The sequence below is a fragment of the Bos mutus genome, chromosome 13 (genome assembly GCF_027580195.1).
Source record: "Bos mutus isolate GX-2022 chromosome 13, NWIPB_WYAK_1.1, whole genome shotgun sequence".
In the NCBI taxonomy this organism is placed as follows: domain Eukaryota; kingdom Metazoa; phylum Chordata; class Mammalia; order Artiodactyla; family Bovidae; genus Bos; species Bos mutus.
This window is the reverse complement of record NC_091629.1, coordinates 49680674-49706034: the sequence shown is the minus strand read 5'-3', so window position 1 is coordinate 49706034 and position 25361 is coordinate 49680674. Positions and strand designations below refer to the sequence as shown.

At 46.5% G+C, this 25361-nt stretch overlaps 1 protein-coding gene across 3 annotated transcripts; it reads right to left on the bottom strand.

Annotated features, from left to right (window-relative positions):
* Positions 1-2962: 2962 nt before the first annotated feature.
* AAR2 (AAR2 splicing factor) lies at positions 2963-23190 on the bottom strand. Of its 3 annotated transcripts, none has more exons than XM_070381671.1 (4): positions 23127-23190; positions 19461-20257; positions 14903-15132; positions 2963-4285 (listed from the first exon to the last, which is right to left on the bottom strand). In XM_070381671.1, the coding sequence occupies exons 2-4, from the start codon at positions 20215-20217 to the stop codon at positions 4118-4120; spliced, it is 1155 nt and encodes a 384-aa protein (XP_070237772.1). In that variant the 5' UTR covers positions 20218-20257; positions 23127-23190; the 3' UTR covers positions 2963-4117. The 3 variants fall into 3 exon arrangements, with proteins under 3 accessions (XP_070237772.1, XP_070237771.1, XP_070237773.1); XM_070381670.1 differs by having other exon boundaries at positions 19461-20260; positions 23127-23186; XM_070381672.1 differs by lacking the exon at positions 23127-23190 and adding an exon at positions 22802-23031 and having other exon boundaries at positions 19461-20260.
* Positions 23191-25361: the final 2171 nt, after the last annotated feature.

Here is a 25361-nt window from a genome sequence, read left to right as displayed (position 1 = left end):
TGCCCAGGGACAGGTACTCAGAAAGTGTGAGTTGGGTAAAGAAGGGAAGCCAAGCTCTGCCTCCTGCAGTTTGGAGTCTCTGCTCTGCCTTCTGAAGGATGCAGAGAGCTCCTCTTTCAAGACAGCTCTCCCAGCCTCTCTGTTCTTGGGTGAAGGTCCCACATTTTTCTTCCAACTGCTTCTTATTCCACAGCTCTGTCTCCTCAAGACGAAACTCCATCTGTCGGCATCCCCCTTGGCCAGGCAGAGCCCAGACTTGAGCCAGGTAAAGACGTCTGGAGGCAGACAGAGGGAAAACAGAGCAATCTGGGGAGGGAAGAAGCAAGACAGAGATGCAAGGATGGTGCCCTTGTGCAGTTGCTTTGAAACTGGCCATCTGACATTGCACTGAAGCCTCTTGACTTCTCCTACCTTCCTCCCACCAAGGGTTTTTAACTGACAGCCTGAGAACCCTGAGGATCCTTGTTTTCCAGAGACATCTATTGAGTCTGTGCAGGTGAGCCCCAGATTGAGGACACAGGACAGAAGGCCTAGCAGGTGGGGGGAGGGGCTGGACATGCTCCTGCCCCTCCCCTCAGCAGGGAGCAGCTGACATTACATTTGGTCCTCAACCCCCATCTCAGCAGGGAGGCCCCCTGCCAGTCCATAGCAGGTGCCCAGGGTTTGTGAGGAGAACAAGCCAGCCCCAGAGACAGACACTGGATGCTGCAGAAGAAGGGACTGGAAGGGCCTAACGACTGCAAAGGCTGCCTGGCCCAGCTGTGGTGAGCTCTGGGTAAAGCAGTGCCATGGCCCGCGGGGGTGGCTCTGCGGAGTCACAGGACCGCACCGCCTCCAGTATTCACAGGTAGCTCAGGTGAGCTGCCCAGCTCCGTCCTGCTTTTGGTCTTGGCGGCCGTGACTCAGCGATGGCTTTGCCACGGCATCCTCTGCTCTTCCAGCCTGCGTTTCAGCAGGGGATGGCATCTCGGTCAAGCCAGAGTCTGATTAGTTGGAGAAACCAACATGTCACAGAGCCCTGAGAATATTAAATAATATTTACAAGGGGATGATGTTGGGAAAGTAATTACTGGTGGAAAGAGGCAATCAGTGGCGGGGAACTCCTCCCCTCCTCAAGTGGTGAGAAATGAGCCGGAGCGGGGCCCCGGAGCAGCAGGGTTTGTCACAGGGACAGCGGAAGGCGTTGGGGAATCGCTACCTCTGCTGATTCTGTTAATAGGATAAAGCAGCCTGGCAAATAAGAGCCAGACCCCAGGAGGCCTGCATTTGAGGGGATTTGAAAATCAGGCCAGGTCCTGCCAATAGCTTCACTTTTAAATGTGTTAGAACTGGAAGGGAGCTTAGAGATCAGTGATGCCACTGGTTCATGGTTTTCAAGGTTTCTGCCTTCCAAAAACACTGCAAGTGTTAAGTAATAATTAATTTGTTTTCACATTTTTTATTCATCAAAGACACACAGAGGACTGCCAGCTGGGACAAGCAGGAGAAGACACAGTGTCGCTGTCACTCCAGCCCCAAACAAGAGACCTATTGTTGTTGTTGTTGTCAGCTCAGCCGTATTACCTCGTGTGAATGTAGTTTCCCTTTGAAAACATTTAAAATGACACAGGGGTCCATTTTTTAAGTGGAGGGAGTCTGAAGGAGACTGGAGTGTCTAAACCAGAAATCTCCACTCCAAGCAAACCCTCTCACTTTATACGTAAGTACACTGAGGCCCAGAGAATGCATGTGTCTTGTCCAAGGTCACACAGCTGGCTGTCAACAGGGCCAAGGTTAGACCTGGGGATGCAGAGAGAGGGGAAGGTTGTCCTGCACAGGGAAGGGTAGGGAAGGAGTAAATCATAGTGGATGCAGTGAAGAGCATGGGCTCTGGGCACCAACAGGCTTGGCTTGATTCCTGCCCCAATCCTTATGAGCTATGGGGCCCTGGTAAAATGAAGCTCTCTGAGCCTATTTTCCTATCCGCAAAATGGGGATAATAAGAGCACTGGGGATAATAAGAGTACTGTTGTGAGGATTAAGTGACAGAACAGAGTACTTCTAAACTGTAGCTACCTTTCCTTAACCCATTTGTGTCGGTGGGCAGAGAGGGGTGTCTGTATAGACATGAGACCAACAAGGTTAGAGAACAAGGTCACGTGGCCCAGCTTCCAGGTGTTGCCTTGACAAGGTCATCGGGAGCAACTTGTCTCAATGGAGCTCCAAGTACTAAACTGCGATGCTGTTACTTCTAGGTATTAAGTCAAAACCGAGCGTGCCTCAGAACCCAGGCCGCATCCAGACTGACTGTCTTAGTTTCTGTAGGGTGGGACTTAGAAGCTTGAACTTCGAAAAGTTGAAATGACAATTTACACACCATAAAATCTACCATTTTTAAGTGTGCACTTTCAGTGGTTTTCACTATATAGTTGAACCACCGCCCCCACTATCTACTTCCAGAACCTGTTCATCATCCTGAAAAGAAACCTGGTACCTATTAGCAGTCATTCCCCATTTCTCTCTTTCATCCCTGGTCTCCTCGGATTTGTCCAGTCTGGACGATTCATACGAACAGAATCACAGGACACGCTGTCTTGGTGGCTGGCTTTTTTCACTCAGCACAGTGTTTTCAAGGTTCATGTATGCTGCTGAACGGATCAGGGCTTCATTCCTTTGGAATCTGCACTTTTAACAAGCTCCCCAGGTAGTTCTGATGAGTGGGCTTTGGGGAGAAAAAGAATAGCAGACCCACACAAGGTGAATCTGCTAGTTACTAGATAGATACAGGGCCTCGATCCCTCCTTCTGGTGTGCTCATCCCGCAGGCCCCATGATGACAGGCGACGTCGCTGGCCGCCTGCCTCCTCAGAGCCTGCAGAGGTGGGCAGGGTCTTCTGGCACCTGGGCGGGAGGACATGTGTGGCTCAGGACAGTGTCTGACTGCGTGGGGCCCTGTGCATCCGCAAGAGACTCACACAAAGGGATTTGGTCTCAACTCCAAGACTTTAATGTACATTATGCTCTTGGAAAAACAATTCCAAGGAAACAAGTGGAACTAAAAGTCTTAACCAGTGGGGATTCTCACTCAGAAACCTGGTGTGAGCCGCAGCCTTGGGAGGCAGTGGGACAGGGACCCTCATCAAGGTACAGCGGTGTGAGGCCAGGGTGCCAGGGCCTGGGTGCGTGATGGGCGAGCCCCTCAGGACACCCAGGAAACAGGAACCATCATCCACTCCTGTGGTCTCCACAGCAGGACAGGGGGACCCAGGCTGACAAGGTCGTCTCTGGAGCTCTGGATAAAGATGCAGAATTTCCAGGAGGCCAATGAAGCCTGTCCAGAGCAAGAATCGTTCTCTTTGTTGCTGAATCTCCAGGTCATCAGAAACAGTCGTGGTGACTCTGGTGAGGAACAGGGCCATCTGGGAGGGCTGCCAAGGGCCACTTCTGGGTCTGAGGCCTCAGAGTGGAACAGGTGGGAGGTGAGTGGCACTAGCGAGGCCTCTGAGTTCAGGGGCCACAACCATCTTGAAGGTTATCCACTGGGACCTCTGGACAGGAGCAAGGAACTTCAGAGACTGCAAGAGCTGACCACTCGCCAGATTTAACCCATTGTCTTATTTCGCCCTCCTCAACCTGGGGCTCCAGAGAGGTCACAGGCCCATGTTTTCTGTGATGTGTTCCCATCCACAAGAGGCAGGCAGGAATTCTGGCTCATTTCCCTATTACCCCGTGTTTAACTTTTAAAAAGTCAACAACTGACATCTCAGACTCCTGGGCAGTCCAGGGTTTCCTGAAACCACTCTATGGAATAAGCAATCTCGGGCTTGTGGCTCAACAGCTTCTCTTCTGGAATGAAGTAGACTGCTGCTGAGGCAGGTCTCTCCCAAGAGCCCGTGTGGAATTCAGTTGGGTTAGCACCACAACCTGGCTGACAGGAAACCCACAAGGTGCCTGCTAGATGGGGAGCAGCCTCTCTGGCACTGAAGGGACTTGATTATTGGTGAAGGAGGGGATTCTGGCTCCATCTTTCAGAACCTAGCAGGGTTCCTGCCCCAGCAGGTCCCAGCTGCATGGGTGAATGGAGAAGCCAGGACTGCAGCCGTGGGGAAGGGGCCTCCCCTGGCCGAGAGCTCTCCCACTTAGCCCGTCCCCACACCGTCGGGGAGCTCCACCACCACTGGGGCGCAGTCCTCAGGCTCCGCCTCGAAGTCCCACCGGAACTTCTTCGTCAGGTGAGCTTGGAACCTTTCGGCTTTCTGCCTCAGAGTGGCATCCACAGCAACGCTGCGGGCAGAGGAGAAGAAAACCTACAGAGAACAGAAGAGAAGTCACTCCTGAGAACACGCAGGGGCTGAGAAAGCGGTGGAAATTTCCTCCGGGTGTTCGGCTCTCTGGGGCGGGAGGATCAGCTGCTGCTGGCACAGACTCAGGACACCTGCTGTGCTCTCCCCCAAACCAAGAAAGAAGGTCCAAGCCCAGATGAGAAGCTGGGGCAGGACTGGAATGGAAAATTACTGTCTTGGGCAGAGATGCCCCCCTGAGAATAAGGCCAGCAGGGCCATCACCCGGCCCTGCCCTCTGGTGAGATCTACTGGGCACCTGGGCAGGAACTTAGAAAAACAGGCAGCAGCGACACCAGCTGGTGCTAAGAAAGGTGTGGGGGGCTTATAGCCCCTAGGTCCCGTAAAAAGCCCCAGGCCCTAACCCGCTGAGGGTGAACTGCTGCTCTAGTCTAAATGGACTCCAGGTGTGGGTACGCACTGCATACAATGTGAGGTATGTAGTCTCCTTAAAAGCGGTCTTTGATTTTTTTTAAATTGTGGCAATATATGCATAACACAAAATATACCATTTTAACCATTAAAAAATTATCATTTAAAACACTGTACTAAATACATACACTAAATATATATACCATTTACGATTTTAAGAGTACAGTTCAGTGGCATTAAGTATATTTACATTATTATGCAACCATCTCTGGAACTTTTTCATCTTCCCCAACTGAAGCTTTATACCCACTAACTCCTCATCCCCCCTCCTCCAGCCCCCGGTAACTATCATTCTACTTTCAATCTCTATGAATCTGACTACTCCAGGTACCTCATGGGGCTTCCCTGGTGGTTCAGTGGTAAAAGAACCCAACTGCCAATGCACAAGATGTGGGTTCTATCTCTGGGTTGGGAAAATTCCCTGGAGAAGGAAATGGCAGCCCACTCCAGTATTCTTGCCTGGGAAATCCATGGACAGAGGAGCCTGGTGGGCTATAGCCCAAGGGGCTGCAAAAGGGTAGGACATGATTTAGCGACTAAAAAACAACAAAAAATCCCCAACAAGTACCTTATATAAGTGGAATCATACAATATCTGTCCTTTTGTGCCTGGCTTCTTTCTCTTAGCATAATGTCCTCAAGGCTCACTCATATAGCATGCACTAGAAATTTCCTTCTTTTTAAGGCTGAATGATATTCCATTGTATGTATATACCACACTTTGTTTTCCGTTCATCTATCAACGGCCATTTGGGTTGTTTCTATGTTTTGGCTATTATAAATAATACTGCTATGAACATGAATCTAAAAATATCTCTTACAGAAGCCTTGCTTTTGATTCTTTGGGGGTATATACCCAGAATGGACTGTGGGATTATAAGGTGATTCTATTCAATGCTTTGAGGAACCACCATACTGTTTTCCACAGTGGCTGTGCCATTCTTACATTTCCATCAGCAATCCAACATCTCTAACATCTTTTATTTTCTGTTTCTTTTTGTTCACAACAGCAACCCAAATGGGTGTGGCAAGCATACTGGAGTGGGCTGCCGTGCCCGCCTCCAGGGATCTTCCCAATCCAGGGATCGAACCCGCATCTCTTACGTCTCCTGCATTGGCAGGTGGATTCTTTATGACTAGCGGAAACGCGGGCAGGGGCAAACAAGAGTAATTTTCTCTACATCTGAAACTCCATTTCAGACTGTCCTGGATCTCAATCCCTTCTAAGAATGATAGCAAACTCATTTCTCCTCCTCACACTATTTTACTATTTTCAAAGAAGTTTCACAGAGTAGCCCAATAGATCCTCACAAGGCCCTGGGAAGACACACTGCTGCTGCTGCTGCTGCTAAGTCGCTTCAGTCATGTCTGACTCTGCAACCCCACAGACAGCAGCTCACCAGGCTCCGCTGTCCCTGGGATTCTCCAGGCAAGAACAGTGGAGTGGGTCGCCACTTCCTTCTCCAATGCATGAAAGTGAAAAGTGAAAGTGAAGTCACTCAGTTGTGTCCAACTCTATTATGGAAACGGAAGCTAAGGGGAGTTAAATGCCTGGGTCAAAATTACCAGAAAGGAAGTAGTTTTCCCAGACTACTCACTGGCTCCCTGCAAGACCACCCTAGACAAGCGGCATCAGGGTGACAGCAGCAATTTGATCCACGTCACCCTCGTGCCCCAGTGGCCGTAGACCACCATGGAAGGAATATGGGCTCCAGGGGTCTTGACCTGACAAAGGTAACAGGTGGACTCTGCAGCCGCTTCTAGAGACAACCCCCTCCCGCCTGCCGCTCCACTGCCTTCCCGTTGGCAGGTGGCGTGAGGCTCACGTTTGTAGTCTTTGTTTGCAGCCACTCTGTTCGGGTGGGAGCAGGGACAGAAGTGACAGGGGAGGGGGTACAGAGGCAGAAGGTGGGGGGTTACAGAATTTGGTTTCATTACTTGAGAATCGACTAAACACAGGAGCAGGAAGCACAGCCACAACAAAACACGGGATCAATAACTAATTAGAGGGGCTGTGCAAGCTCGGTGGCCAGCGGGCAGTGGGGAAGCCGGCGGCCTGTCTGCAGGCGGCTAATGGAGCTTGCTCTGGAGCGCTGAACTCGGGGAGGGGCCTGGTTCGGGAAGCAGAGAAGCTTTGTTGCAAACGGCCTTAGCGCTGGAGGCCCTGCACCCTCATGGGTCTGTCTCCAGGGGTCCTGATGGCTCAATTAGCAAAAGCCTCCACTCCTTACATGGTACACTGTGCTACTCGCTTCACAGTCCTTCCCCTCCAGTTGCCTTGAGCAGCAACCCAAAGATGCTCCATCGTCTCTTCTGTGTTTCTGCGCACACAGGCGATTCCCTCTGCTTACAGCACCCTTCCACCCCTGCTTTCTCCTCCTGCACCTACTGTTTTCTACTAGTGACCCAAGCTCAGCTCAGACGCCACCCCTTTGGGATGTCTTCCCAGACCACGGATGGACCAGGTGCTCTTCTGCGCTCCCCTGGTGCCCAGGGTTACGTGGGACACAGTCTCACTCTCGGTCAGTGCTAATCCATTTACTACTGAGCTCTCCCAAGAGATGAGGAGCAACTCCAAAGCGCTGACTCCTTTACATACCTGCATCCTGCTCCCCTGGTATGAAGTCTGACATATAAAAAGGACCCATGATATGTTTAATGAACGAAAGACAACCATAGGTTCTATGAAAATCCATTTCTGGGTTCCTTTGGCACAGTGCCTGCACCAAATGATTGCTCAATAATTATGTGATGGTGCTGGACAGAGTAAGGGACTCATCCTGGGGAGGAGGTGGCTTATTTACAAGGCCCCTGAATACCACTGGTTCACAGGCCATCTCCTTGTGACAGGACTCTTATAAAAGCCCAAGCTGAAAGGAACTGCTCCAACCTCTGCTCCCCCAGTACCACGCCTGAGCTTCCCTTATGGCATTTCTCCCTCTCTGCTTGCATCTGTGATCTATGCCCCTTCAGAGTAGAGGTCACTCCCTAATTATCCATGTGACCCACATGGCAGATTGCCCAGGGCCTGGCACAGAGTTAGAGCCCACAGGATGCTCCCTGAATGGATATGAATGAGATGGAGGGATCACCCCGCATTCAGCAACAGCCAACAGCAAGGGACTGAAACAGGCTGGGCTCAGACTCATCGTTCACACTCCCCATCACCAGCGGGGCAACATCAACTCTAGGCAGGTACAACAGAAGCCTTCAGTCTGAAAAATAAGGCTTCAGATTTAAAAAGTGCTATGTCCTTTTTGAAGAATCTTTCAGTCTAATCCTTGCTACAAACCTGGAGGTAGGAGGACAGGAAATTACTATTCCCATTGTACAGATGAGGATGGTGATAAATGCTGAGCAAGTGATACATGTCAAGCAAGATGCAGTCCAAGTAGGGAAACTGAAATCCTTCTTCCCTACCAAGACCTTCTTTTTGTCTTGACACAGACTTAATCCATCCTTGATATTTTAGCAGTGCCTGTGGGGAGCCAAGGGGCCTGGAGACCAGGTTCTTCTGGAACTGTGCCTTCTGTGGGCCTCCAAGACCCAGGGCACAGTCCAGGTTCACTGTTTTAACAAACCAACTTTATTGAGGCATAATTTACTTACAATTAAATTCATCCACTTAAAATGTTTGATTCATTTTGATGAATGTATACATCCATACACTGACTTCCCCAGTGGCACAGTGGTAAAAGAATCTGCCTGCAATGCAGGAGATGCTCAAAAGACCCAGGTTTGATCCCTGGGTCATGAAGATACCCTGGAGAAGAAAATGGCAACCCACTCCAGTATTCTTGCCTGGAAAATCCCATGGACAGAGGAGCCAGGCAAGCTACAGGCCATGAGGTCGCAGAGTCAGACACGACTGAGCGACTAAACAACAAACAACAATATACCCAGGCAACCAGTATATGACATAATCAAGACAGATAAATATCTGTTTATAGCTTTTTCTTTTGGTACCTAGTTCTATGAGTTTAAAGGCCCACATCCCATCACTATCAGGATATTGAACAGTTCCATCACTCCAAAAATATTCCCTCATGCTGTCCCTTAGGGATCAAATCCTCCCCTGTCCCTATCCCTGGGACCCACTGATCTATTTTTGTCCCAAGAGTTTACAAAATTCACCATTCAGAAGAGGAGATATTTAGAGTTTCACATTGAGACAGATGTTTAGACAATTTACTTTGATTCTCTTATTTTTAGATCAATTGTATGCCTTCTTATGTAAATTTAGTAATGATCTGGTTACTGTGAAACAGTAAACTTTTTAAAATCACTGAGAAATGAATCACCTTAATATGGGAATATTAACCCTGGATATTTTTAAAAAACATTTTACAAACATCTGTATTTATCTAAAACTAAAAGCAAACCCATTGGGGATTTTTCTTCAAATGTAAAAAAAAAGGTATTAATACATCTATCATTAAGTCTATATATTGTAAAATTGTAAATTATTTTAGTCAGAAAAGTGAAAGCTTTCTTTTAAACCCAAGTTAAATAAATTGAGTTCAGTCAGGTCACCTTGAGAAATTCCAAATGCCACGGTAGATAGCTGAGTCACTTCTTATCCTATTTTTTGGCTAGACCAAAAAGATGCAATTTTCTAATTTTTTAAACTCCCAGATGATTATTCAACTTAGAATGAAACTAGCCAGAGGTAGGACATTTTATTTTCACTTGCAGAAGAAAGTGGTGTTAAAAGCAAGACTATCACTTCACAGTGATTATCAAGAAGACAAAAAGCAGCAGCAATCATGCTTTCTAAGGTCAATTTAAAGAACTTAGGATGTTTTATCTGGGGCACTAATCACATATGGGAGATTCAGAATTAAAGTTCAGCCTTGTCATCTACCAGCTCTGGCAATCCTGGGCAAAATTATTTGTTTCCTCATCAGTAAGGAAATCAGTAAAATGGGATTATATGCTTAACTTCTTAAACTGTTGTGAGGGCTAAACACAATATGTACAGGAAATGTGCAGAGGTGACAGCTGACAGCAGGAGGTGTAGGAGCAGGTGGGTGGAGTTTATCATGGCTGGTGTGATGATAAAACACAGGTATACGCTGTTTTACTGCACTTCACGGCACTGCATGTTTTTACAAATTGAAGGTCTGTGGTAACCCTACATGAAGCAAGTCTATTGGTGCCATTTTTCTAACAGCATTTGGTCACTTTGTGTCTATGTTACATTCTTGCAATTCTCAAAATATTTCAAACCTTTCACCACCAAAAAGATTACAGTTCTCTGAGGGCTCAGATCACTGACTCGATGGACATGAGCCTGAGTGAACTCCGGGAGTTGGTGATGGACAGGGAGGCCGGGCGTGCTGCGATTCATGGGGTTGCAAAGGGTCGGACACTACTGAGCCACTGATCTGATCTGATCTGATCTGAGGGCTCAGATGCTGGTTAGCATTTTTTGGGGAATAAAGTATTTCTTCATTAAGGTTGTTTTGGGACATAATGCTATTAAACACTTAATAGACTATAGTATATGACAGCATATGACTTTTAAAAAATAAATTTCTTTACTTGGCTGCACTGGGACTTAGTCATGGCACACAGGATCTTCAGCTGCAACATGTGAAGCCTCAGCTGCAGCACGTGGGATCTAGTTCCCCAACCAGGAATCGAACCTGACCCCCCTGTGTTGGGAGCATGGAGTCTTAGCCACTGCACCACCAGGGAAGTCCCAGTGTATGACTTTCATATACACTGGGAAACCAAAAAATTCATGTGACTCACTTTGGGCAATATTTGCTTTATTGTGGTAGCCTGGAACCGAACCCATATCTCCAAGGTGTGCCTGTGCTATAGACATTGTCAGAGCTAGTGTTCTCCCTTGAGAGTTAAAGATGGACAGTATTTAGAATACTGGCAAGAAATGAAGCTGGAAAGCCTATTTGGCCTACTGTGACTAAAAGTATTTAAAAAAAAAAAAAAGGTTACATGACTATATGCCTAAATGCTATGCAATCAGCAATAAGAATTCTTATTTTGTACATAACTCACTTTATAACATACTATTAAATCAGATTATCCTTTCATTGGCTTTAAACAAATCATGATGACTCAAGTTGCTTTAAGTAAAAGAAAAAACTGTATCTATTTTTGTAAAACAAATAATTTTTATTCATGCTAAATCCACGGGATTTGTAAAAATCCCAGTGGCATCTATTCAAAGGGGCCTCTAATGGCAGAGGGCATTACATGGTTGATTTTACCCAAGCTAATGTGGCTAAGTGCTCACTCACAGACACCAGTCCCTCCCTGTGGGCAGCAGCCGTTTAAACTCTGAAGTAGGAAAGCTGCTTCCACTTGGCGACCTGTGGGGAGAGCAGGCGACTGCTGAGGAAGGCTTTTATGGGCTGATTCATTCCCTCACAAACACCCGGAGGTGAGTGCCTGTGTGTGGGGGGACTGGATCTCAGTGCCAAGATGGCATCAGTGTAACTCACCATGGAAAAAGCGAAACAAACTTTTGTAATATCTTTTCCACATTTTGCCCGTTGAAATCTGTGTCATCCTTCAAGCTCATGGCCAAATGCCCCCCTTTACAAAAAAGCCATTCTTGACCCTCCATCTCTTAAATCTCAACCCGTGTGAATGAACCAACCAACCAACCCTCTCTGGTGCTCCTAATACTCTTTGATCGGACTTCACTGTTTACAGTATTGTAGCACGGTCATCTATTTACACTGTCACAGGAATTATGCGCTGTGTCCATCTAAAAACACCCAGTAACACAAAGTAAGATAAGTGCTAAACCTCAACTAGGTGTTGAAGATAACCAGATGGACAAAAAGTAGGCTTCTGGAAAAAGCCCATGGCTTAGTGGGGAAGTCAGACAGACAATACATACATTTCAGCAAACACAGCCTGTGCCGTGTAACAGTGACAAGTACAAAGCAGGCTAATAGTATGGAAAGGAGGGAGAGATCAGAGATGGCACCACAGAGAGCGATGCCTAGTGGGCACCTTGTGGGATGAGGAGTACACAGCAGGCAGGGAGAAAAGCAAGGTTCAGTTAAGAAGACGTGAAATATGGGTATAAAGTTTTAGTTGTATTAGATGAGAAAGTTCTAGAGATCCACTCTATTCATAGTTAGCAATACTGTACTGTATCCTTGGACTGCAAGGAGATCCAACCAGTCAATCCTAAAGGGAATCAACCCTGAATATTCACTGGCAGGACTGATACTGAAGCTGAAGCTCCAATACTTTGGCCACCTGGTGTGACGAGCTGAATTACTAGAAAAGACCCTGATGCTGGGAAAGACTGAAGGCAAAAGGAGAAGCGGGCAGCAGGGGATGAGATGGTTAGACAGCATCTCCAACTCAATGCATATGACTTTGAGTAAACTCCAGGACACAGCAGAGGACAGAGCAGTCCATGGGGTTGCAAAGAGTCAGACACGACTTAGTGACTGAACAACAACAACTGCACACTTAAAAAATTATTATGAGGGTAAATCTCACGTTATGAATTTTTTACAGTTAAGAAAATAAAAGGGAAGCATGAGACAACATGGCAGGTCTGGCGACTTGCAGGGAGACCACTGCCGCTGCGGTTGATGGGGAAAAGGGAAGAAAGGAGACGCTGGAGAACAGGTTAGCAGCAGGATCAACATGGACCTCGTGACCTAGGTTTGCAGGCAGTAAGGACCACAGAGAGCCAGGATCACAGGTGCCTTTTGGTGGCAGAGTGCGAGACAGACGGATTAACAGGGATAAACACGGAAGCTTGTAAAGTCTGATGCAATTCAGATGAGACCAAAAGGCCTGGGTTAGGGAAATGGTACTGCCTTCTAAAACACTTAATGCTATCTGGAGTCATTTGGTTAATTCATTTGTTTACTTTCCCACCAAAACATAAACTCCAAGGGACTATGTCTTGCTCATAGCTATATTTCCCATCCTAGATCAGAGCCTTGTATACAGCAGGTGCTCAGCAAATACCTGCTAAATCAATGAAGTGAAGCCACCGCACAAGTCCTTCAACTTCCAGAGTTATACGTCAGCTACCTGATAACAGGGACTCTTCCAACAGTATGCTGGCTTCAGAAAAGTGTTCTGTACCTCCAAGAAAGCGGGTAACTCACGTATGTGTCCCTCAACACTTTCAGAAGAATGTTGTACATAAAGAAAGGATGCGCAAAAACAGATGCTGATTTATTTTTTAAAAGGCACGTGTCCTGGATTTTTCCAAATAATGACACTGAATTTTCTTGGTGAAAACTCCAAAGACAGAATGCCTCTAACCATCAGCTTTGCACACCCCACCTGGATATTGAGCAATCCAGCTGGGCCCTTTCTGCTTCATAAATCATTGCTGGCAACAAAGCCTCAGCAATTAGAGCTCAGCTGTTGGTTGCGCTGACAATGGCTGGGACAGCCAGTGACATAGTGTGGCTCTCCTGTGTTTGCGCGACAGCATTAATGCACATCGCAAGGGCAGTGTGTATTCCCGCGGGCCACAGCCACCGCCAGAGGCAGGTTAGCAGGCTGAGGCCTCCTACTGCTCTGCAACCCACAACCCAGTAACTGTGGAGCGGATTTCCCCTGCAGAGGAAGAATAAAGGGATTTAATTTCTCTGTTACATCAAAAACCAATAAAAGGGCAGTTTTATAACTTGTATGAAGTGGAATATGCCAGGCTCAAACCATCAGCTTGCCTGACTCATCCCTCGTCTGCACATGTCCTTCAACATCCAGAGTTTTATCGCAGCTGCTTGATCACAGGGACTCTTCCGACAGCATTTTGGTTTTAGAAGTGTTCTTTACGTCTGAGAAACAGGCCCCTGATGGTGTCGCCACTAATGTCAATCAAGACTCTTTCCAGAGGGAGAGACACTGTATTCAGTATGCAGGGGCATAAGCACAGGCCTGAAATCAAGACTCAGGCCTGGGTACAAATCCTGACTCTGCCACTTACCAGTTGTGTGACCTTATGTGAATGATTTAACCTTTGTAAGTCTCAGTGTTCTCATCTGTAAAATGGGAACAATCCTCCCTGCCTTATGGTGCTCCAGAGAGATCAAATGAGAGAACCCACATAGACAGAGAAGCATGGTGCCCATTAAATGTCAACAGGCATTTCATGACTGTTCATTCCTCCCCTTACCATGCGTGGGAGTGGGAGATGAGTGACCGGCCCCCTTTCAAGGGGTAGGCCTATGGGGGTCTCCCACACAGAGAGAAGAAAGCAGTCCTGGAACAGAAAGTATGGAAACTGACAGCCTGCAGCTCTGCCTCTTCTACACTTGAGAAAGTTACAAAACGTGAGTGACAGAGGCTGTCCCAAGAACATAAAGGGAGCTAATCTGTTTGCAAAGGGAGGAAATAGCACAGGATGAAGATTTTAAGTTGTTTGAAGCTTCTTCCCTAATTACCACTCATAATGAAAATTTAATTGCTGAGTTAAAAGCAAATTTCACTTTTTTCTATCAGAGAATCTCTGCAGAAATTGGCACATTTTGTTTGAACAGGAAATCAAAGTTACTTTTGTGCTTAAATGAGATCTAAGCAGTTGCAGATGTTTCCTTGGGAATAACTAGCTTCCAAACTCTGTCCTACTGGGTTGCAGCAACTCACAGTTCTAGGCCAGGAGAAAGAAAACCTGTTTTGAGTGCAGTTGCTCGAGGGGTGGGGCTGATTCAAATTCCAAGTGCCCCACTGATAGGCATGTTGGGGTGAGGCAGGGAGAAGAGGGTACAGAGAGAGGGTCTCTGGCATTATGGAGCTTACAATTGAGTAGGAGAAAGAGAACCAGGGAATAGTCTATGATTAGGAAATTGAAATGAAGAAAGCTTGGCTCAGGAAAGCATTGTTGTTCAGTCGCCAAGTCGTGTCCGACTCTTTTGTGACCCCTTGGACTACAGCCCACCAGGCTCCTCTGTCTATGGGATTTCTCAGGCAAGAATATTGGAGTGGGTTGCCATTTCCTTCTCTGGGGGGTCTTCCCAAAGTGGGGATCAAACCTGCATCTCCTGCATTGGCAGGCACATTCTTTACCACCGAGTCCCTGGGGAAGCCCCAAGGAAAGAACAGCAAGAGACAGAAATGTAAGCCTCTGTGGGTGCTTTCACACACCTTGGCCTTCATTCTGATCCACCTGGGTGTCAGCCAGAAGCCCACTCACCTGTAAGGTGCTGGTGAGGAAGTTGTCCTGGGAGACAATGTCCACAAAGAAGTCGGCAGGGATCTCGCCGAGCTGGTGGTACAGGATGGAGATGAGGTTGACGTAGAGGCTGTGGTGCTTCACCATGGCCTCTTCTGACCGGCACAGAAGGTTCAGGAGCCGCTTCCAGTGCTCGAAGGCCTCGTACACATTCCCCAGCAGGAAGCACACGAAGGCAAACTGGAGCTCACCTGAAAGGTGCAGAGAGGAGTGATGAACCTGAGGGAGCGGGGTGCTGGCTGACTCGACTAAGCCATCAGAGCCACTGGACCTCAGCCAGAAGTGGCTGTCTAGCCTTGTCACTCCTCCAGAGCCTGGCATGGGGTTTTGCACCTAGCAGCTGTTCAATAAACGTTTGCTGAACTGCTATAAACTCAAGCCATGAGAAACCCAACTGGTTTTGGACCAACCTAGATAGCATATTGAAAAGCAGAGGCAATACTTTGCCAACAAAGGTTTGTCTAGTCAAGGCTATGGTTTTTCCTGTGGTCATGTATGGATGTGAGAGTCGGACTGTGAAGAAGGCTGAGCGCCGAAGAATTGATGCTTTTGAACTGTGGTGTTGGAGAAGACTCTTGAGAGTCCCTTGGACTGCAAGGAGATCCAACCAGTCCATTCTGAAGGAGATCAGCCCTGGGATTTCTTTGGAAGGAATGATGCTGAAGCTGAAACTCCAGTACTCTGGCCACCTCATGGGAAGAGTTGACTCACTGGAGAAGACTGATGCTGGGAGGGATTGGGGGAAGGAGGAGAAGGGGACGACAGAGGATGAGATGGCTGGATGGCATCACTGACTCAATGGACGTGAGTCTGAGTGAACTCCGGGAGTTGGTGATGGACAGGGAGGCCTGGCGTGCTGCGATTCACGGGGTCGCAAAGAGTTGGATATGACCGAGCAACTGATCTGATCTGAAGATCAGATTGCAAGAGAAGAGGCACACTGAGTATTTACCTAGCATTTAACAAGTTAACAAAATGGGTCTGTGGACATTATGCCAAGTGGATCCTCAAACTGGCTGCCCATCTGAATTACTAGGAGAACTTGGGAAAAATAAAGCTGCCCGAGCCTCACTGCGAGAGATCCTGGTTGAGGACAGATGATGGAGCCTTGGCATCTGTAGCTCTAACAAGCTTCCCGGGTGAGTCTGATGCAGATGGTCTGCTTCAGGGCAGGGAAAGGCTGTGTAACACTACCGAACCCTCAGCCCAACTCCATAAGGTGGTCAGGGAAGGGGGTATTTGCCTCAGTGTACAGATGAGGTCAAGAGACTTGCCCAAGGTCACACATCTAATGCTTAGCAACTGAACAACAGAAAGATAGAACAGATTTCTGTTGGGTGGGAATAGTTCTAGGGCCTTCTAGAACAGGAAAATTCATGAGTACTTGTTCCAGGGTGAGCCTGCCAGCCAAATTTTTTGTTTGTTTAATCATAGAGCTCTATGATTTGCTTGCTATGAGCAGCTTGTGACTAAGAGCATGGGCTCTGGAGCCAAACTGCCTGGGTTCAAGTCTCAGCTCCACCACTTCCCAGTTGTGTGACCTTGGGCAAGCTACTTAATCTGTTTATGCTTCAGTTTCCTTATTTGAGGGATGCAGTAGAGATTAAGTGAATCGATACAGTATTGCGTTGGCCCCAAAATTCGTTCCAGCGTTTCCATAACATCATATAGAAAAACCCAAATGAACTTTTGGGCCAGCCCAATACGTATAAAGCATTCAGCGTAACGCTTGGTGCAAAATAGCACTCCAGAAACCTCAGTTATTATTCCCACATTCCCAGCAGATCCCTGTCGCAAAGAGACCTGATGGTCCAGAAGCCACTGTCTTGGATGAGCAGCTGGGTCTCTGGGTGCCAAGATATACTGTTGCTGATCAGACATGTTTTTTCTGGCTTCAAATTTAAGGGGGACTTCTGTGGTATATCCACACGTGGGCCATAAAAAGAACAGATGTGGGACATCCCTGGTGGTCCAGTGGTTAAGACTCTGCCTTCCACAGCAGGAGGGGCAGGTTTGATCCCTGATTAGGGAACTGTAAGGTCCCACATGCTGTGGGGTGTGGCCAAAATTAAAAAAAAAATGTACTCAACACTAAACACCTCTTTAAACACATGGTGTCCAATTTCTGTCACTTCTGGAGCCCTGGAAAAACTAGTTCTCTGTTCCCAGGCTTGTGGAACTAAGTTTGATTTGAGCAGATAGCTACGGGGTCTAGGCGTTTTAGACATTTGATCAATATTTTCAAAATATAGTCACGTTTCCTCTGTATGACAGAGGTTAATGATTTGCTTCTTCAGTTGGCTTTACCTGGTTAGTTTGTGGAAATACGAGCTGCTTCTCTGAATTTAGGGCATTCATTTAAATTTATACATTTCTGGCTTAGTCTAAAATTAAATTGAGATGAGAAATAATTTCAAAGAGCTGTCATAAAGATACAGTGATCCTTCCAACAGACCTTTTCACAAGATTACTTTGAAGAACTGAAATGTTTAGGAGGTAGAAAACAGGATTTCTGTTCATTTTGAAGCCAGGATTTCAAGTGTTACTTATTAAATGAAAATAGATACACACCCTTAAATTGTCCCTTTTTATCAGCTGAGCCTATTATATAAAAGGCCCTGTATTCAAAATTCTCACTGATCTTCCAATAGAAAAATATGCAAATATTAGACTTGTAAAAGAAAAAATATTAATAGCTATTAAAGATGTGACAACTGTTTGCTGTCACTAGTAATCAAAGAAATATAAACTGAAACAGGAAGTCATTCTTCAACTATCCAGTCAGAAGAGGACTTTGCTAAATCACCACGTCAAATGCCATGCCAAAAGGTGATGGGCCACAACCTCATCAGCAAAGACACCTGACCTTCTCCTGGCAGCACGCACAATCTGATCCAACAATTTCAACCCCAAAATATGCAGAAGGGCACACCAGGAGACTCTTCCACTTACAATAAGGAAACCAGGAACATCTTAAAAAATTCATTAACAGGGGCTGGTCCAATAACTATGGAAGTTCAGTAGCCACTAAAGAGAAGTGACCATTTCAGTGACATGGAATAATATTTATATTAAAGCAGATTATAGGATAATATACTGTAATCCTGTTTTTGTAAAAATATCATATATACACAAACGTATAATTGAATAAAAAGACTAAAAGGAAACAGAAACATATTAAACTGAGAAATACATACAAATATGTACCTTAAAAATGTGTATGTATCTTAAAAACATTTTGTATGATTTAACTCCTTTTAAATTGTCAAGGTTTGTTTTAAGACCCAGAATATGGTCATACTTGTTTATGTTCTGTAAGGATTTGAAATGAATGTATATACTGAGGTTGTTGGGTGGAATGTTCTATAAATATCAATTAGATCCTATTCGTTGATGCTATTGTTGAATTTCTATAAATATTTGCTGATTTTCAATCTAATTGTTCAATCAATTTTTGAGTTTAGTGTTGAAGACTTAAAACTGTTGTGGGTCCATCTATTTCACCTTTCAATTCTATCAAGTTTTCATTCACATGTTTTGCAATTCTGTTGTCTGCTGCACACAAATTTAGAATAGCTATGTCTTCTTTGTGGACTGGTGCTTTATCATTATATAATGTCATTCTGTGTTTCTAGTTAAAAAAAAAGAAAGAAAAGTACAACAAAGTGAACAAAGATGGCTATTTCCAGGTGGTGGGATTTGGACTTTCATTTTTGTTTTCCTTTAAGGATAAATATGTTATTTTTTGTAATAAGGGGGGAAAACAACAATAAAGACTGTAACAGTGAAAAGAAAATCACTGTTCTGGTTGAGAGTCAAGAGTAAACCGATGGGGCAGGTGGAAGGCTCCCAGGAACACGGATGGGCCGGGAACCGGGAGCCCTGGGCTCCGGTCTCACTTCAACTATATCACTTAGCAGTCAAATCCCTTCCCTCTATGGACCTCAATCTGTAAACTGTAGCGGTGGGCAGGCGAGGCCACACTATGGGTTCCCTGACACGGGACTGTTTGCATCAGGTTCACCTACAGCACTTGTCTGTCAGGCAGACAGACAGGTAAAATGCTGGGAACCTACTCCAGATCTCTTGAATCAGTCTCCAGGGGTAAGGCCTGGGAATCTGTACCTTTAAAATATATATATATATATATATATATATATATTGTTTATTTATTTGGCTGCATCAGGTCTCAGTTGTGTCATGCAGGACTTTTTGTTGTGGTGCACAGGGTCAGTAGTTGCAGCATGTGGGCTTAGCTGCTCTGCGACCTGTGGGATCTTAGTACCCCGAGCAGGGACTGAACTCAAGTCCCCTGCATGGCAAGGCGGATTCTGAACCACTGGACCACTAGGGAAATCCCTGGGAATCTGTTCCTTTAACAAGCATTCTGGGTAAGACCCCCTCCTAGCCAGGTTTAGGAACCACTAGACTAAATAATCAAAAAGGGACTCCCTATTCTCAAGCCGCTCGGCTACACACCCCTCCCCTGGCCCACTCTCAAAGCCGTGTTCCTCCTCACCGAGCACGTCCTGGGGGCTGCAGGGGAACTGCTTGCTGAGCACAGTCTCCAGGGCATAACTCAGGTCCATGCTGTGCCTGGTTATTTCAGCCGGCGTGGCACCTGCCGGGAACATCTGTGTGGGCAGCTCGGAGAAGCGGATCTCGGTGCCGGCCCTAGGCTTCATCTCAGGCAGCCGGGCCAGGCCCTCCTGGTAGCTCTTGCACTCGGCACCGCAGCGTGGGAGATTCTGCCCCACCCGGTCCTTGGTGTGCCTCATGGAGAGCACGGGCAGCACCTCTGAGAAGGCACAGATCTGCCGACTCTCAGGCTGCAGCTTCTCTACGGTGGCCTCGCTGATGAAGTTGGTGAGGGAGATCCACTTCTTGAGCGTGGTGTAGGGATAAGGTCCCAGGAACTGGTCCAGCTCCTGGAGGTTGGCCCTCATGGCTTCCACCTCAGCCTCTGGGGCTGGGGACAGGTCGACCTCTTCCCGGGCGGCATCCCAGCGTAGGACCTTTAGCCCCCGCTGCTGCAGGTTAAGGAAGAAGCCCATGCGAGGGCCCACCTCCCTGGGATTGGCCTTGTCCACAGAGCTGTAGTGGAGGAAGTGGATGCCTGGCGGGATCATCTTCACGCCCCGGAACTTGGGCCCCACTTCCCAGGAGTTGTAGTCAATGCCAAACTCTGTCCCCTTGGGCATATTCAGGATGACCACGGTGGCCCCTTCAAAGAAGAGGCGCCTGGCAAGCTCAGGATCCATCTGCATGGCAGCCATGGGGCCAGGGGTGAGTGATCAAAAAGAAAACTTTTCTATTCTGCTGAAAAAGAAAGAAGTCAGAGTTAATCAGAACCTTGGGAAGGATTATTCATTTGCTGAGCATTCTCTATGTGCCAGATACTGAATTAGATCCCTGAAATAATTCAGTTCAGTTGCTCAGTTGTGCCCGACTCTGTGACCCCATGGACTGCAGCATGCTAGGCTTCCCTGTCCATCACCAACTCTGGAGCTTGCTCAAACTCATGTCTATCAAGTCAGTGATGAGTTAACCATCTCATCCTCTGTTGTCCCCTTCTCCTCCTGACTTCAATCTTTCCCAGCATCAGGATCTTTTCCAATGACATAATTTTCTACCTTAATTTTCACCACAGGTAAAGAAAACAATACTCAAAGAGAAGAGGATTTTTGTTTCTGAGTTTAATGAGCAAGAACACTCACTTCACAGCTGGAAAGACATCAGTTAAAGAAAAGAGACATGTTCAAGATCACACAAGGACCCAGTTAGAACTTGGTATCCTGCCCTCCAGGCCAGTGTTCTCTCCACTGTGCACTTGGAAGCTCCTTCAGATCTCCTTCAGATCTGAGATCTTCAGATCTCCTTCTCATAACAGAGGATGAAGGCGGAGAACGCCTGGTCCACTCTAAAGGGTTACTGTGCCTAAACTGTCTTAAACTATAATTCTGTCTAAAACCTAGAAGATTCGAGAAGCATCCACCCAGTTTCCCATAAGCCTCAGCGAAGACCCAGAAATGGACAGAAGGTGGAAACGGGGTGCTTAGCATCTAAAATTCACAAAAGGTTTGGGCAGTGGAGAGCTTTTCAACCACAACCCTCTTCTCCTACATATGTACACATATATATAAAATATGTATTATATATAAAGAAATCTAAAGTCCAGGGAGTGAAACAACTTTCCAAAGGGTCCACAGTCAGTAGCAGCTCTGGACTGCTCACCCAAATGGATCCAGGTGGCATGGCTGGCCTCGGATCAGTATTTAGAAGACAAAGACCTTAGAACATTTATTTTTATCTACCTCTGAACTACCCATGAGGACACATTGATAAGACTTCTGTAAACAGACACAGCCTCTGCATTTATAAGGATGGTTCCAACATGAACTAATTTAAACAGAACACATCTAACTCTCTAGTCCCAAGACACCACCTATTCAATTCAACAAATAACCCTGGAGAGCCTGCAGGATTTTTGCCAGACACTAACAGAAATAATCATGGAGAAGACAGTTACTGCCCTCCAGGCACTTCCAATCTAGCCAGACATATCAACAAGACCACAAAACTTCACAAACAGAAGAACCAGCTGCCTGTTTAATTCCTGTTACTCATTTTAAACAAACAAAACAATACCATGAGGAAAGGAAGACCAACCCTTTTCCCAATATGGAAAGGACATATTTTATTGTCTTTACCCAAAACCCACACGAATGATTATGACTCTAAATCAGCATTTTTTTTCAAACTGCAAGTCACAACCTGATAATGGGTCAAAAGATCAACTTAGAGGATCTCAACCAACATTGTTTGTTTTTTTTTTAAATAAAAGGGCAAAATTAAAAAAAACCAGAGCACATCCTAAGTAGTAAAGCTAAGTACTGTTTTCTGAAGCTTTGTGTGTTTGTATGGACTCTTGGTCACCATGTAAAATATATGCGTTACTGTAGGTCACAGTGCAAAAAGTCTGAAAGCCACTGCTCTAAATAATTTATATCATCTTACCAATCTTGAGTTCAAAAGGCACTTAATATGTTTGCTAAATGAACAGCTACTGCATTTAGAATAATTGCTCATCAATTAGCCATTTTCCCGGTGGCATCTGTGTGCTCCTCTTTGATAATGCCACTTCTTTCTATTTCCAGCTGATTGTAATTCTCTTCACTATATCTTCCACAGTTGGCAAATGACCTGGCACAAAGAAGATGCCTTGAGATGCAGAGAATCACATCTACCCACTTCTCTCCACCACATCCTTAATCTAAGCTACCATGTCCCTCAGCCAGATTGTCCCTCCAGTCCGTTCTCCATCCAAAAGCCGGAGTGACCTTCTCAAACCGCCAGTCTAAGCATGTCACCACCCATACTTAATATCCTCTGGCTCTTGGCAAACGAAACTTCCCCCTGCGACCTACAAGGCCTGTATGGCCTGGTCCGTGGAAACTCCTCCAGCTTGTCTCATATCATGCTTCCTCCACAAGCTCTGTTGTAGCCACACTGACCTCTTTCAGACCCTCAAACAGAGGCTCCCCTGATAGAAAACTCTTCCCTCCTGTCTCAAACCATTTTTCTGATCTCTGCTCAATATTAACCTCCTCAGCAACGCTTCCTTGACCTGGGGCTAAGTCAGATCTGCTGTGATGTGCTCTCAAAGTGCCTTTTATCTTTCCATTTCACTAATCACAGCTGCAAGTTTGCAAATATTAATAGAGGGCTGTCACCTCCAGGAGATGCGGGTCTTTCGTACCTCTAGCACATATTAGACGCTTGCTAAACATCTGTTTAATAAAAGCACGATATCCATTTTGTAGATGAAAACAAAGACTTGGTTCGGGGAAAAGACCTTACCGAAGATAGAGTAAATCAGAATCACGTCAGGCGGAGCAAAGGCCTCCGAGCCCATAAGTTCTAAAGTTAGGAAAAAAGAAGTTTGGCACGTGCTCCCAGGAAGTTCTGGCGACGGCGTATCTGACGGTTACTCGGGGAGCAAGTAAGAGTAACCTATCTGAAAGAGGCAGGTGGGTCCCACCACCGGCTCAAGACCGGGACGCCACAGTCCCAGCTCGGTGTCCCAGTTCAGGACCTCCGCGATCCCCAGCCGAAAAGAGAGATGGCCGGACCACACAGACAACGAAAGCAAAACAGTTAAAAGAGGACAGGAGGGTGAACTCACCGACTGGTGTCTCGCCGAGGTCCAGGGACAGCATAAGCGCACCGGAAGTTCTCCCTCTTTGGCGCCGGACGGGAGCAACGGGAAAGGGGCCGGGCGGGTCCCTGGGTCGCGGAAGAAACGGCCCGTGCCAGCAGGTTCCGCCCCATCGAACGTCTTTTGCTACCTTGAGTTACTGGATTTAGTTCTTGAGCCCGTGGATAATAACTTTCATCAAACGATGCATTTTATATCCCGGTCCAGAAACACATCCGCAAGCCACGGCTTTTCGGTTTCAATCAGTCGTGGTCTCTGAGGTTCGTAGACTCCTAGTCATCCAGTAGCCACAGTCAAGAGGCTCAGTCATAGTCCTGGTCAGACGATCTCAATCCGAGTGAGTGTCACAGTTGGCCCTTTATCACCTGGTCTTAGCTTCCAACCATACTCAGCTGTAAGGGAGAGCTTCATAAACCCAGGCCAGAGAGACCCAGCCTAACAGCAGCGGTCACCACAATGGTCCTTCCAGCCATGAACACCCGATATCTTCTGGCAGTGCAGGCCTAGTATGAAATCTCAGTCAGGCTGTATATGCACCTTGAGGCAGGGAACCTGTCTTGTTCTCCACTGTTTTTTCTGGAATCCAGCACAAAGACCCAGTTCAACACATATATTATGCATTTAATTAATGACAGTGATTCTTTATTAATTAGTGACTTCTATTTTGGAGCCTAGCCCTGTGGTGGGTGGTTGTATCAGTCAGGGTTCAATCAAAGAAGCAGAGCCAGCAGGAGGTATTTAAGAGCTTTATTACAAGGAATTGGCTTATGTGATTCTGAGGGCTGCCTAAGGAAATACAAAATCCAGAGGGCAGGCCCCTTGGGTATATGATTTCTAATCCTTGCACTAACCCTAGTAAGCAGACTCAGTATTCCCAATGTGCAGAAGAGAAAACTGAGGCTCAGAGCAGTTGCACAGCCAGAGAGAGTTCAGGCTAGGATGCAAACCAAGGTCTGACTGGTGACTGGCTCTTCTTGTCTCTCTGCTGCTGCTCCTTAGCTTGCCTGTCACAATTCCTCAGTGACAGCTGGACATGCCCATCTGTCTCAGTCAAAATTCATCTCTTAGTGGGTTGCAGACTAGACTGGGCCCTGCAGTCATGGTTGATCACAACGAGCTGCCGCAGGATTAGCCAGAGATGGCCTCCATCAGTCACAGTCATGCATGTCAATCTCAGCCTGTCATGTCAGTTCCATTTCCTGCATGAAGAAGCTCAGCTCCCTCCCCACCCTCCCCATTCCTGGTCTTGGGTGCTGAGCATCATGGTCTGTTTTCATGATGAGCTCCCTGTTCCAGCTGAACTCACCATCTTCTGAGACTCCAGGGCACTGAACTCTGGGCACAGGCACTGTTAAATGGTAGTCCAGGAATCTCACGTGGTGCGTTGCATGTCTGTTCAAATCAGGTTTCTCAACCTTGATACTACTGAGATTTGGAGCCAAATAATTCTTTGTTGTAGGGCAGCTGTCCTCTTGTGTTGTAGGATGTTTAGCAGGATCCCTGGTTTCTACCCACTATATGTTAGTAGCATCCCTCAGTTGTGACAACCAAAAGTATTTCCAGACATTACTAAATGTTCCCTGGGTGACAAAATCACACATACTCCCGAGTTAAGAATCACTGATCTAAATGAATCAGCCACGCTATTCCTTAACAGCTCAGAGACTGACCCTGTATTTATGGGAGACAGAGACACAGATCCAGGGTGTGTGGGTACCCAGTGTTTGCAAACAATGTCCTATTTCAGGATCCCAGGAATGACAGATAACTAAAGGAAACCTACAGGGAAAATACGGGGAAGGATTCACAATTGCTTCTGACAATGGACAGGAGTTTGGAGATAGTAGAAGAATTGCTTTTCATAGCACAGCATTTTATATCATTTAATGAATTCCCTTCAAAAAGAAAAAGCATAGGGCTTCCCTGGTGGACCAGTGGTTAAGACTCTGAGCTCCTAATGCAGGGGACATGAGTTCAATCCCTGGTTGGGGAACTAAGATCCCACATACTGCCTAGTGTGGCCAAAAAACAAAACAAAGAAGAAAAGACGTGGTGTTTAGTGTTTCAAATTATAGGGAAATGATCAGGATTTAAGTTTTTACAAGTTTTTAGAATGGTATGTACAAGGTGACTTCAACTCTGATAAGATACTTACACATGAGAAAAGACTGGAAGAAACTGCACCAAATCGTTTAGCCATGG

What these genes read in the sequence shown, in the direction of transcription:
- AAR2 (XM_070381671.1), bottom strand. Translation starts at nt 20,217, where the DNA reads ATGGCTGCCATGCAGATGGATCCTGAGCTTGCCAGGCGCCTCTTCTTT. An exon ending in CAGCCCCCAGGACGTGCTCG is followed by an intron (nt 15,133 to 19,460) that starts GTGAGGAGGAAC and finishes TGCACCTTTCAG; the next exon opens with GTGAGCTCCAGTTTGCCTTC. An exon ending in TCCTCACCAGCACCTTACAG is followed by an intron (nt 4,286 to 14,902) that starts GTGAGTGGGCTT and finishes TGTTCTCTGTAG; the next exon opens with GTTTTCTTCTCCTCTGCCCG.